The 15,000-nt window shown below is 43.6% G+C and overlaps 1 protein-coding gene across 1 annotated transcript in view; it reads right to left on the bottom strand.

Moving 5' to 3' along the window:
• Positions 1-15,000, bottom strand: part of niban2b (niban apoptosis regulator 2b) — a 71,517-nt gene that overhangs the window by 20,040 nt on the left and 36,477 nt on the right. Inside the window, exons 6-9 of the mRNA XM_063194836.1 lie at positions 12,371-12,486; positions 6,582-6,686; positions 3,805-3,967; positions 307-494 (exon numbers count right to left, since the gene is read on the bottom strand). Coding sequence (XP_063050906.1) covers positions 307-494; positions 3,805-3,967; positions 6,582-6,686; positions 12,371-12,486 — 572 coding nt within the window. The remainder of the gene's footprint in view (positions 1-306; positions 495-3,804; positions 3,968-6,581; positions 6,687-12,370; positions 12,487-15,000) is intronic.

Genomic DNA, 15,000 nt, shown 5'->3' on the forward strand with positions numbered 1-15,000 from the left:
TCCCATAAGAGTACTCAAAGTAACGTCCCTGTGCACAACCACTGTCCAGGTGCTGGTGATGTGCAGTAAAAGTAATCCAAGTAAATGAAGGATGAATCACCGCACACTGGTATCTTTGCTGGTAGTTTATTTGGTGAACAACGCGTTTCGCTATTGCTTCATCAGGTTGAAGCAATAGCGAAACGCGTTGTTCACCAAATAAACTACCAGCAAAGATACCAGTGTGCGGTGATTCATCCTTTATTTTTCTTGGATTCCTATTAGAGTCTTGTGGAGCTAATATATCCATATTAGAGTATTCCTCACCTCACGTAGCTTGTCCTTGCTGCCTTGGTTGAGCAGGTTCTTGTTCATGTCCACCAGCTCCCGGAAGAAGATGTCTCGCACCTCGAAGAAGCCGCGGCTGGTGGGCTCCATCAGGGCCTCCAGGATGGAGGTGATGTACGGCTGGATGCTCACCTTCAGCAGCTTCTCCGCCTTGGGCACCACCAGACCTGGAGGTAAAGGAAGGAGGAAAATGACATTGTATTTCATTACATTATTATTACATTTTATGCTGCCCTTACTCATTTCATCATCCCAACAACCCTCTCCACATTGGGTACCACCAGAGCTGTAGGTAAAGGAAGGAGGAAAAGGACATTATATTACATTACGTTATGCTACTATATTATGCTACTATATTACCAGACTTGGACAGGGAGGTTATATTACATTACATTATGATTATTTTACATTGCATTATGATACTATTATTCATTAACACAACACAACGACCATCTCCACCCTTGGGCACCACCATGGCATTAATGCTACTCTTACTCATTACAGTAACTCAACAACCCTCTTCACCTCGGGCACCACCAGACCTGGGGGTGCATTTCTCGAAAGCATAGTTGTTAGCTAGTTAGCAACTTGGGTAGTGGCCAATGGGAAATTGCCTTGAAAACGTCAAAGCAGCTAATGAAGTTAGCAACTATGGTTTTGAGAAATGCACCCCTGCACAGGGAGGGTTATATTACATTACATTATGATGCTATTATTAATTAACATAACACAACAACCCTCTCCACCTTGAGCACCACCAGACCACGATGGCCAAGAAAGACAGAATGCAATGAACGTCACCTGGAAAGACACCTGGGAAAAAAACACCTGCTGAATGCCTAAGCCCTTTTTGGGAAAAGTTGCCCTGACCTCAGCCTATAAAAAACCTGAATCTCAGCCTTCGAAGCACGTAAAAACATAAAATCAGTTGCTTTTAAAAGCCAAGACCCTCATCTTGCACTAGAATGTGTTCACTTAGCTCTAACATATCCACATTTTCAATAAAAAGCTCAAATTTCAGGAGCCTGCATGTCATGTCCATGTCGCTCCAGGTGCCTAGGGCAATGCAGCATATACTAGGCAGCATCAGGCTACAATGAGTTAAGAGATACTCATTTTTCTACATTGTATTTTCTTTGCTTAAGTTCTCAATCTGTCCATCTGTTTAGTTCATGTCAGTCATACATGATATGCTTAGAACAGTAGGTACAGTAGACAAGGTACAGGCATACCAAAAAGAGTTTACATGCCTTGCTCAAGGCACTCCAGTCATGTACAGTATATGCAGGTGCAGGGGAGCACTGGTAAGTCATTCCTTGAAACTGTAATGCTCCGAATCCAAATGCAACTCCCTAAGCGTTAGACCACACTGTGTCAAAACACAGCTTGTTCCAGAGGACACTCCCCAACTGAGAAACAGACTAGAGCATGAATTAGAGGTCTTCTTCCTTGGCCTTTATAACTTTGTTAGCGTGACAGAAGAGCCGAAGGCAAGGCATTCCACCATCACTCAGAGCACTGATAGGAACCCAAGACAAGTGACATAAGCAAAGGAAGATAAATTGCAGCACACACACATGCACACACAGCCGTCCGACTGTAAAAGCAGAGTGGTAAAATGAAACCTAACTGTGGCTGTGCGCCAAGGTGAGAGATTCTATCACTAATGGCCACGATAAGATCGCATGACCTAGTTTTTGGTTCAGCCATTGAAAAGAAAGGCCAAACAAAACTACATACAATCCAAATCTGCACACACATGCACACACACCTTCAAAGAAAGGGTAAGAGGGAAAACCTTCCTGGCTTTCTGCCATGGCACAACAACTCCCCGAATATTAAAACTGTATGTTAGAAAGACGTGGGGAGGAGATGATTAGAGGGCTGTCAGGCTTTAAATAAATAACACCCCTGAGGTCATATGGCACAAGATGTGCACCATTTTTCACGGATGTTTCGCAACAACAGGCAGCTATGGAATCTTTAAGGGGGGAAGGGAAGGGAACACAGGATTATACTGTACTTTTCTCTGCAAACTGCTGCATCCACTTGCAGACAACATACCAGAGCATGGTCAAGTCAAAGACGCTCACCACAAGAGTTTTTGGAGTATTACCTCATCCGAGACCAGAACGAGGCAGACGTGAGGCAGACAGGAAAAGCCCACAGCTGGTTTGGAGAATGTGGTTCTTCTGCTTATTTTCACCACAACAGTGAGGACTTGAAAACGTGTACATGGCTTCACTTTATTGCTCTAGCCTAGTCGCAGGGCCGGAGTAACGCACATGCTAGGTATGGCTACTGCCAGGGGCCCCCGGTTGGCCAAAAGATTTGTGAAAGAATTGTGACAAGATGCAATATCGAAAAATGAATCTGAAATTTGAAGTATTAAAGCTTTAAATATTGTTAATACTCCTCTCCACCGCTGGTAGACATGTTATCCATAATTCCTTGTTTGCAATTATTATAACACTTTCTACTGTATGTAATTTCGTCATGAAATGTCCCTTCCAAGGGGGGCCCGCAGCAACCTGTAGCCTATGGGCCCCGGGCCGTCTTAATCCGGCCCTGCCTAGATGAGCCACAAAAAGGTGTCTGACAAGCTTTTTCTAGCAGGAAAAACAATGTACCATGACCACATGCTTTAGCAAAAGCACGTTTTACAAGAAACAATTATCCTCTAAAAAGCTGGGCGACATCCGCATTTTGTTTACAATTCTTCTGGCTCCTCTGACAAAGTCACTGCTGAGCAATATGACACCTCTGGCATTCCAACCTGACATCTCAAGATGCCATCACAGCCTTGAACTCAAACAATGTTTGTTCCTAAAAGTTTTTAGAAAGGTTATTTTAGGAAAGGGAAATCATCACTGCCTGCTGAAGGTCAGAGCCAGCCTCTCTGGAGATGCTAAGCCCTGTTTTATTGCTCTGGGCAGATGGGATTTTTTATTTTGCCACGGCTGGGCCAAAGGTAGGATGCTATTTCAGGTGATCTTTTATAAATGCCATCCTCTTGGAAAATAATCCGCAAATCCATTTATTATGACATGGGTAATGAGTCTTCAGGATTCACATTCCTGTCATTTGTTTGACTGATCTCAAATTTGATATACTGTAATGGAAGGCTATGAAAATCACTTCAAAAAATGTCGCCATGACGACTTGTCTGAGGCATCAAACAAGCCCATGCGCCTTGACAGCAAAACATTACGAGATCGATAAAACAACACAAAACTCAGCTCCAAAAAACACCCAACTCAACTTCAACTTTAATGTACCCAAAATGGACGATTAGATGGGTAGCAAGACAACATATAGAAAGACTAGAAGCCTGCACGCTGTAGCTCCACTTTGAAGGTTTTATTCAGGTCATACAACATTTGCATCCAACAGGGTCTTCATCAGGCATCAGCAAGACAACGTAAACACAAATATACAATTATGGATAACGCAGGACAATCTAACATGAAGGCCTACCTTTGATTTTGCTGGTGACGTGCTCTTTGGAGGTGATGATCTGGTCCATGTCAGTGCGTAGGGAGGCTTCTATGGGAGGGCTGCCCACCTCACAGCTCTGGACGATGGCCTCGTACTGGGCCTTGGCCTGGGACTGCACCAGCTTGTAGACCGCATCCGAGATCTGAGGAGACCACAGCAGCATCAGCATCAATATTACTTGGCTGCAGGGCCCCAAAATAACTTTTCTTTTCAGCACCAGCCAAAATGGCTAGTATATGTTAATCTTACTAGCCAAGTGCAAAGAAATCCCGCACACTGTCCATTCCACCAACAAACTTTAATACAACGTTTCGTCATCCGACCTTCTTCTGGATGACCGAAACGTTGTATTAAAGTTTGTTGGTGGAATGGACAGTGTGCGGGATTTCTTTGCACTTGACTGACAACCCCGCTGGGATAACATCCTACGCACCTGCCCAACTACAGAGGTGTGCAAAAGCGTCTTTATTGAACTGAATCTTACTAGCCAAACACACACTCACTAATGGGACAAAGTGGCTACTAAGTTGGTCTTTTGAACCAGCCAAACTGAAAGTTCACCAGCATTTGGCCGGTTGGCTGGTGTTAATGCAGAGCCCTGCCAGGCTGTATCGATAGTGGATCGAACCGAGAAATCGTGATATTCAAGAGTCACGATACTGTATCGTGATGTAAGGAGGCAGTATTGTGATGCATCCTTTCACAGTTTTGTTATCCATCAGTCCAGAAAACAACCATACGATTCGATGCAATAGTGCTTACAAGCTTCTAATGACACACACGTACATTTCAGAAATCGTGGGGTGTAACGAACCGAAAGTCAGAAAACGTGATCCGAACCAAATCATGAGTTGGGGGCATCATTGCAGCCTTAATTATTACATTACCTTACTTAACACACATCTCGTGTGGAAACCTCTTGGCATGTGTGTGTGTGTGTGTGTGTGTGTGTGTGTGTGTGTGTGTGTGTCTGTCTGTGTGTGTCTGTCTGTGTGTGTCTGTCTGTGTGTGTCTGTCTGTGTGTGTCTGTCTGTGTGTGTCTGTCTGTGTGTGTCTGTGTGTGTGTGTCTGTGTGTGTCTGTGTCTGTGTCTGTGTCTGTGTGTGTGTGTGTGTGTGTGTGTGTGTCTGTCTGTGTGTGTCTGTCTGTCTGTGTTTGTATTTATGTTAGCTACTTGACACCTGAATTTCCCCCTGGGGATCAATAAAGTTTCTCTACTCTACTCTACTCGTACTTTTTTGCAAAAGTGACTTGTTTGGGTATTATCATTGATATCAGGCAATATACAGTAGTACAGTATTTAGTATATCGGGAGATCCATGCAAGCCTTAGTACATGAGGCCCCTGGTCTTCCCATGCGAGATCTCCCCTGCTATGCAATCGACTTAACCACTACTAGCAGCTAATATGAAAACCCTTAAGTGTAAGATTATGACGGCCATGTGCCACTTGAGCAGAGTAATGAGACACACCAGGGTCACACTAATGCTTCAGGAAACATGATGGAAAACCTGAGAGAACGGGCAGGGCCGGATTAAGATGGCCTGCGGCCCCTAGGCTACAGGTTGCTGTGGGGCCCCCCAGCCAGAAGGCAAATATTTCGAGACAAATTTACCTAGACAGTGTCATAATTACGAGGAATTAGATATTAAGGATAACATGTCCACTACTGTAAAGAACACAACAGATATATTTTTCAATATTCTGCATTTTTTCAGTTTTGTCCGATCAGGGTCCCCCTGGCAGGTGGGGGCCCCTTAGCAGTAGCCATATCTAGCCTTTGGAGGCCCCTGGCAGGTGAGGGGCCCTGGGCTGCAGCCATATCTAGCCTGTGCGTTAATGCGGCCCTGAGAACGGGGCGGTGGAGCAAACAAAGTGAGTCTCTCTACATCTAATAAGCCAGCAGGCTAGAGCCATTACATCCTATAATTTCCCTTTCCTCACGACTAACTGACTGACTGACTGACATTGCAGCAGAACGTGCATAACACAGAACTGTACACATTCATAACAAAAACCCTATGCATTCACGTCTAGGCCCTGACAGTCAAGTGTTTCAATATTCGCTAATACACCGAAGCACCAATATGGGCATGGGCTGAGATGAAAAATAATGTGAGTATGGATGCAAACATCTCAGAGTATGTGTTAGAGCTGCACAATTATGGAAAAAATCATAATCACGATTACTTTGGTCAAAATCGTAATCGATTATTAATTACGATTATTGATTTTTTGCCGATTTTTTGGAAAATTATAACAAGATGAAATATAACCAATAACAAATTACATACGTGATGAGCAAAATAAAATGAATTGTAATAATTATGTAAAGGCAATAGTATGAAACTTAGGTGGATAGATTTCTGGACAGAAACACCAGCCTGTCAGTATGTTCTGGCTTCTAGGCCGTTCTCAAAGGTTGGTCACTATTGCCACGATTAAATCACGATTGAAATCACGACTTTGATTTCACGATTTTCGATTAATTGTGCAGCCCTAATATGTGCTCAACCTTCTTATTTCTTTGCAATCTGATACAGTATGCGTTATGAGACTCTTGTAAAGCTCAATGAGCCAAGATGCCATACCATTCCGACCCAGGGCCCTTTGCCAAATGGAGAGAGAGATGGGGAGGGGTCGGCAAAGGACCCGGGCCGGGAATCGAACCCGGGTCAGCCGCATGGCAGGTGAGTGCCCCAACGGTTGGTCACAGCACACGCCCACAATAACACTCTTTCAGTCCTGTAGTCTTACCAGCATCCAGCTCCTCTGCCTCTCCTGCAGCTTGCCCTTCAGCCGGGGGGAGATGAGGTCTCTCAGCTCAGGCAGCAGTGTCTCCATCACCAGGTTAGCCAGGATCTACACAGGAGACATACAAGAAAGGTCAGTCATATCAGACGATTTATTTATGGGTTAGAGAACACTCCGTAAGGTAGGAAACATTGTTTTGCGTACAAAAAGGGAAAATCTTTAGAGAGAATCTTTATGGGACATACATAAGTCAATGTACGTCACTGTCATACACAGATTAAAAAGTCACCAACATCAGAATATTAGATGGGCAGCATCACCAATTTCTTTTCACACATTGAGACAACTCCCAAACATCAGGACCTTTGTGAGAATATTGCAAATAGGGATGGGATATCGGTACCGGTGTATCGGTATCGGGTTCAGATATCACCATAATTCAGAGATGGGATCGGATCGGAATTTTTGATTGTTCGTTTTTTACTCGTTACTTTTCACTTCTTAATTGGTTTCTTGTTCTTCTGACTTCCTTTTCTGACCAAAGAGTCTACTTGGGCCTACCTCAAGTTGAAATCCATGCATATATTGGTTTTGGATTGGATCGGAGAAGTATTGGCATCGGTAGATATCCAAATGTAGATATCGAGATCGGATCGGAAGTGAAAAAATGTGTATCGGTGCGTCCCTAATTGCAAATATGAAACATGGTGGAGGAGGCTGGCTTAGGTAGAAGTGGATGAAATGGACCGTGAAGAGAAGTGCTGATGAAGGCTGATGATGCTCACACGGGGGATGTGATCCAAGTCGCTAAAAATAGGCATGGCCAAACCAAAATGTGTACATCAAGATGGCTCACCTACTCAGCAAGACATCCCTCTGTTTGATGATGCGCACACACAGGGGATGTATTTTGGGTTTGGGCCATGCCTATTTTCAGCGACTTGGATCGCATCAAGATGGGTCATCTCAGTACGACATTCCTCTTTTTTGTGTTTGTATTTTCAAATGCTGAAAATATTGCACATTATCTGTGATGTCAACAATAACTTGACATCTGAACATGTTTTATCCTTCAGTATAATGCCACGACGATCACTTCAAGAATATAAATCACTTTGAAATCTACCAATACTGTCTTCTCGGTAAGTAATATGGTGACAAAGAGAAGAGATTGCTCTTTTCCCATTGAATCACAACCAGAAGCCTCATAAAGTACGCACATCTGAAGTCTCTTCATCAGTTCGGGGGGGACACATATTTAAAAGGTCCAATGGGGTCAGCCTTATGGCCACCAAGAGTCTATGGTAGGGGTTCCCAACCTTTTTCAACTTGGGGCCCACTCAAAATTGTAAAAAATGTTCGGGGCCCACCTCTGACCCAATTAAGAATAAAACTCAAATTAATCAACAGCAACACACACCAAAATATGATTATTATTTTTGGAAAATGATTTCAAGGCCCACTTGGAGTACCTTCAGGGCCCACCAGTGGGCCCCGGCCCATAGTTTGAGAATCACTGGTCTATGGGAACTCTTCAGTTCTCCATTAGCAGACAGCTGCCCTAAAGATGCATTCAGGCTGCCAGTGACTCACTCTCAGGGTAGTAGGGTTAAGGGGTGATGGGGTGATGGTTCAGCAGGGTTCAAATGAAAGGCCTAAGGCCCAAAAGCTGCCACACACAGACAGACACGCATAATTACAAGCACTCTCTTGCCCACAAACACACACATGGATACATACATACATATACGTATACACATACAGTCCCAGGAAAAAGTTTGTACACCCTTTGAAATTTCTTACCTTTCTGTCAAAATTGGTCATAAAACATGGTCTGATCTTCCCGGAAATTGCAAGAAGGAACAACCAGAGTCTGCTTTAATTAATTCAACCCAAACATTTACAAGTTTTCATATTTTCATTGGCCATAAGATGTAAACATTCACAGGACAGCAAGGCATAAGTAAGTACACCCTTGCATTCAATAGGTTTTAACCCTAAGTTAGTCGCAATAACCTCAACCAGATGCTTCCTGTAGTTGCAGATCAGATTAACAAAACAATCTGGATGTATCTGGTCTCCCTCTTCTTTAGAAAACTGCCTCTCGTCAGCAAGGTTTGTGGGATGTCTGGAGTGCATAGCTTTCTTGACTTCATGCCTGATAATCTCAATTGTTTATTTGTCAGGGCTTTGACGTGGCTATTCCAGAATGTGTATTTCATTATTATGAAGCCATTCTAAAGTCGATTTGCTTCTAAAGTATGGGTTGTTGTCACATTTCAGCACCCATCCTCTTGTGTGCTTCAACTGTGTGACAGACTACCTCACTTTTTTTCTGTAAAATATCTTGATAAACTTCTGAGTTCATTGTTCCACTGATGATAGCAAACTCAAAAGGGCCTGAGGCAGCAATGTAGCCGCATATAATGATGCTCCCGCCACCATACTCAAAGGCAGAGATGATGTTTTGGTCAAGGTGTGGTTCTCCAGTTCTCCTCCAAACATGACATTGTGTGTTCCCCTGAACAATTCAACTTTGGTTTCAACGTTAGTCTACAGAATATTTTGCAGTAATTCTATGAAGCATATAAATGCTTTTTCGCAAACCTCAAAGGTGCAGCAATATTTTTTTAGACAGAAACCCCATTAATTTTAGATTGGCAGAATGAATCCCCTTTTTAGCTATTCTTGGTTACATCTCCTCTTCTGAGTATGGTAGCGGGAGCATCATTATATGCAGCTACATTGCTGCCTCAGGCCCTTGACAGTTTGCTATTATCAGTGGAACAATGAACTCAAGTTTATTAGTGATATTTTACAGAAAAAACGTGAGGAAGTCTGTCACACAGTTGAAGCACACAAGAGTATGGGTCCTGAAATGTGACAACAAACCATACTTTAGAAGCAAATCGACTTTAGAATGGCTTCATAATAATGAAATACACATTCTGAAATAGCCCAGTCAAAGCTCTGACAAAAAACAATTGAGATTAAAGGGCATGAAGTCAAGAAAGCTATGCACTCCAGACATCCCACAAACCTTGCTGACGAGAGGCAGTTCTCTAAAGAAGAGGGAGACAAGATACAAACAGATTGTTTTGTTAATCTGATCTGCAACTACAGGACAAGTCTGGTTGATGATATTGCAACTAACTGAGGGTTAAACCCTACTTAATGCAAGGGTGTACTTACTTATGCCCTGCTCTCCTGTGAATATTATGGCCTTATGACTTATACAAATATGATAACATGTAAATGTTTGAGTGGAATTAATTAAAGCAGACTCTGATTGTTCCTTCTTGAGATTTCCGGGAAGATCCGACCATGTTTTATGATCAATTTTGACAAAAATGTAAGAAATTTCAAAGGGTGTACAAACTTTTTCCTGGGACTGTATGTATACACAAAGGCAATGGACTCAAATACTCCAAGCAAGAGGTCAAAGAGAGTTAACATCTGTCCTCTAACCACCGATCTGACCTCGGATTCCAGACATTCATGGGTGCAATGGAACCATAGCCCTAGTACTTGTATACATAGACTGGAATGGCTGAGGTTAAACAAATAGGAATCTTTGATATGTTAAAAATAGCAGAGTTGAAAAAAAAACCCTTCATTTTTTGACAGACATTGGAAAAATTCAGCACTACATCCAGCGGGTCCAGGCCAGTAACTCTAGTGGGGTTCTCAATTTTTGTTTTCCCCTGGCTATGCGACCCTGGCTGCACACAACTCAACCTCTGATTGGTGGAAACCGCTGTCGGTCAAAAAGTGAGCTTATGTGGTTGGCTTCCAGTGTCTTTCCCCTCCTCACAACACCGTGTTTATAAACAAAAACAAAAAAACCATGTATAGAGCCATTGTGACTATACAGTACTAATAAGTCACAGTCACACACACCTCATAAGTGCATCTAAGTTCAGGTTGGCAGTCATTGACAACCTGAGGCTGTTTGGAGACACTTAGAGCAACACATGACACTGACACCATTTTAGTTGCTTTAAAAAGACTGAACAACAAAATGCTATTCAAGAGAAGGAACTGGGGTGTTTGCGTTCAGATATATGAAAAGGTTTAGCCCTGATACTGGCAATATTTTAGTTGCATTTTAGTTGGACTGGAAAAAAACGAAATAATATTCAAGAGTATATAATAATACCTGTATGAATAAATAATATTCCGCAATCTCAAATATAAAAAGGTCAACCACTGACCTAAGCATTTTTGGCTGTCCATCTGTCTATCTGGCAAAAACACAAACAAACACTGGCCTACTCTTACAAGCGCGTTGAAATGTGAATCTGTGTACGCACAAAACACAAACACTTGCTTCACACGTCTGTCAACATTCATTAAGTCATCATGAAAATATGTGGCAAAACGTCAGCTACCAGGAGGAGTCACCCCGCTGGCATGTGCACTGACGCTTCTGAGTGAGCCTGCTAGCTTACTAAGAAGGCGTGTTGAGCCTGCTAGCCTACTAAGAAGGCGTGTTGACGCCATGTTTACAACTGACTAAGTCTATGGGCCAGTCATCATGTTTACAATTGACTAAGTCTATGGGACAGACCACATGCATTGATTTTTTTTTACAAGGAAATGCAGTGAGTGTCTAAAATGTTAGTACAGGCATGTTATTACTGGTTACTTGGCCAAAGAACTTGGTGCCTAATATAAAAATAACTCATAAGTGTGAAAATGGTTTCCCCAAGCAATATTGTGTAAGAATAATGTTTGCAGTCAAGAAAGATTTAAGTGTCATCTGCCACAAATACTATTCCTAGGTATACTCATCTTTACACACTGACATGGTCATGCACTTGATATAAAAATCTTACCGCAAGTCAAGGAAAACGGCTCTACTTAATAGGTCACATCTGACCCCACAATAACAGATGTCTCAGTGGCAGTAAGAAACAATGAAGGAGTCGCACACCAATGCAGTCTTTTTGAGGTGCTGGCCACTTGTGCATTCTAACATCAAAGAAAATAAAGATGATGTCGCACACTCTGATCCATGTTCCATTTCGAGTGATGTTTAGGCCGCCTGGCCTTCTTCAAATTTCGAACAAGTTTGAAGTAGGCCAGGCGTTCGAAACAGCGCTTAAAGACATGGAGCAGAGTGTGCAACATCATCTTTATTTTCTCTGATACTAAACCATACAAAACAACTTTAAAACATTCTGGGCTGGGGTTGCTGACTATTGGTTTTCTCAGATGCAAAGGCTGGCTGACACACATATACATATTTTCCTGACATAACAGCTCACCTCTGACACCTGACAAGTCCCAACAATGCTTTCCCTGCTGCTTGCCATTTCCCCCTCTCCCACCCACACACAGGCACGCAGGCACGCGCGCACACACACACACACACACACACACACAATATAAATCATCTTAAGGCACTAAGCTATGCAGGCATGGCAATTAGATCAGATCGGTAGTAAACTTTCAGCAACCTGTCAGATAACCATCAGGTGACTAGATTTATACCCTTCATTATCATAGGTTGCATTGTTTTCTACTTGCATGATTGCATGTTCCTAGCTCCATCGCTACTTCTGTTATGCTAATAACGGTAATCAAAGACAAATATTAATCTACATTTCATTATCAGAATCAGATGTTTCACATCTAACAACTTGATAATGAGCTAACAGGACAGTATACAGTAGAGACGACAGTAAAGGTGATTGAATGATGAGCAGGCAAGAAGGCAGGCTGGTAGCCTGTGATTGGCTATTCCATGATAGGAGGCCTGCTGAGAGACATTTTCATTGGTTGCTCACCTGTGGGGGAGTGCCACACATCATGTCCCAGGTTCCGTATTGGCCGTGAGCCTGACGATAGAGTCGCACTGCATCTGTGAACGCTGGAGTCTGGACCCTGCACTCCTCAGACAGTCCTACAGGGGGCACAATAGGACAGACACCATCAGTGATTGATTGATTGATTGATTGATTGATTGATTGATTGATCATTACATTACATTGCATTTAGCAGACGCTTTTTCATCGAAGCGACTTACAATTGAGGACATAATCATAGCCAACATCACTAGCAGATACAAAGTGCACAGGAAATATACAAAACAACAAGTGCAGATGCAAATCATGCTTTACTTCAGGAATGTGATGGCCAACATTATTCTTGCCGTTATTACTGATACAGAACAACTACAGGTAGTCATTTTGAGCCTTCTCACAATTCAGCCTTAGAGACAACGACTTTTCATTTGACCCCACAAATATGAAAGCAAAAAAAACAGACTTTCACATCTTGTGGGACTCACCGAAGTAAACCAAATAAACAACCCACATAGCGACGAGGAACTTGCGGTTTCCAGTCCTTTTAGGGCCAGAGTCTCCACAAAATTATGCAATATTGGGACACTGAACTGTGTGACATTTCACCCTAACGCTCATCTGATGCAGAGCACAGTAGCGCCCACACACATTTAGGTTCTTTTTAAACACACTTCTCTTTCCCATGCATCTTTGATATATATGTAATACCAAGCGTTTTGTTGTCTGGCCTCAACATCTTAGAAGCAGCAAGCAGGTCTTGGTTTTCCCCACAGGGATAAATAAGACCAATGACGTAACCACAAACTGCTCTTTCAGTTCCTCAGAAACTCTTCAAATGTGTGATTTTTCAGCAAACAAACACTTCACCTTATATGGCCAGTGACCCTGTCTAGGGGGGTGGGGGGTGGGGGGGTACGAGTCTAATGACATCATTCTCATTGTCTCCCTCACAATCACACACACGCATGCAAACGCACACGCATGCACACGCACGCACACGAGCACACACACACTAGCGTACCATCTTCGTCATTAGCAGGCTCATTCACCACCCAAAAACAGGAAGTGCTAGCCTCTAAACATCTCAGTCTCCATGGCGATCGACATCAGAACCAAGACAAAGCCTCGGTAACCAGAGGAAGTTAGTTTGCGTGTACAATAAGGACCATGCAAACCACACGCTCATCTCTCTGCCTCTCCCTGTGTCTCTCCTTCTCTCTCACTTCACTCCTCTCTCTGACTGTACACCTCTCCCTCTCTAACCCCACCTCTCTCTCCACCCATCTCTCTCCCTTTCTCTCTGTACCCATTTATCTCTCCCTTTCTCTCTCTCCCTCTCTCTGTACCCATCTATCTCCCTCTCTCTCACACACACTTAATTCCTCTCTCTAACTGTACACCTCTCCCTCTCTAACCCCATGTCTCCATCTCTGTCTGTAACTCACTCACTCACTCACTCACCTCACTCACTGTTCTTGTGTACTGTATCCACCATCTCCATTTCCCTCCCTCTCTCCCATAGAGTACCTCTCTCCCCCTCTGTCATGGTATTCCCCTCGCTCCCCACTCACTGTGTACCGTTTTCTTTAGTCTTCTCTCAGTTTCACTGTATCCTCCTCTCTTCACCATTCTCCCAGTTTCACTGTATCCCCTCTCTTCACCATTCTCTCAGTTTCACTGTATCCCCCTCTCTTCACCATTCTCCCAGTTTCACTGTATCCCCTCTCTTCACCACTCTCTCAGTTTCACTGTATCCCCCTCTCTTCACCCTTCTCGGAGTTTCTCACTCTGTGGGGTGGGGTGGGGGTGTTCTTTCTCCCCTCCCTGGTCGGCCTGAGTCAAAAGGCCCCTCAGACTGGAGATGAAATGTGGATTTAATCTCCCTCCCTCGCCTCCCTGCCTCTTTAATCCTCCCACTGGGCCCTGCAGCGCCCACTCTGACACACACTGGAATCCAAGACCTAAATGGTGCGTAATGAAAACGTACGGCTGTGTTCACGTCATTAAGTTTCAGTTGGTCAGTCGGCCAGCAGGGGGGTTACAAAAGTCTCACTGAATTTTGGGCAGCCCCGGTGGAGGAGAGGGAGAGAGGGAGAGAGAGAGAGGGGGGGGGAGAGAGAGAGAGAGAGAGAGAGAGAGAGAGAGAGAGAGAGAGAGAGAGAGAGAGAGAGAGAGAGAGAGAGAGAGAGAGAGAGAGAGAGTGTGAGAGAGAGAGCAGGTCTGGACTGGGTGAAAAAATGAGGCCGGGCATTTTCAGCCAAGACCAGTCCACCAGGCATTTAGAGACAATTGAAGCCCATGACAAAATGACAAGTAATCTATTACGATCTATCTATGATATACAATCTACACAACAGCCAAAAGGAATATTTAAATCTGATTTGGAGAGGTCGGCTGTTGTGGAATGAGGACTGGATACCACTACATTGAGGGGAGGACCAGGCCAAAATCATCCACCGGGCAAATGCACTGCATGCCATATGGCCAATCCAGCCATGACAGAGAGAGAGACATGGAGAGAAGGACAGAGAGAGAGAGAGGCACAGTGTGTGTGTGTGTGTGTGTGTGTGTGTGTGTGTGTGTGTGTGTGTGTGTGTGTGTGTGTGTGTGTG

Source organism: Engraulis encrasicolus, chromosome 3 (assembly GCF_034702125.1).
Source record: "Engraulis encrasicolus isolate BLACKSEA-1 chromosome 3, IST_EnEncr_1.0, whole genome shotgun sequence".
Classification (NCBI taxonomy): Eukaryota; Metazoa; Chordata; class Actinopteri; order Clupeiformes; family Engraulidae; genus Engraulis; species Engraulis encrasicolus.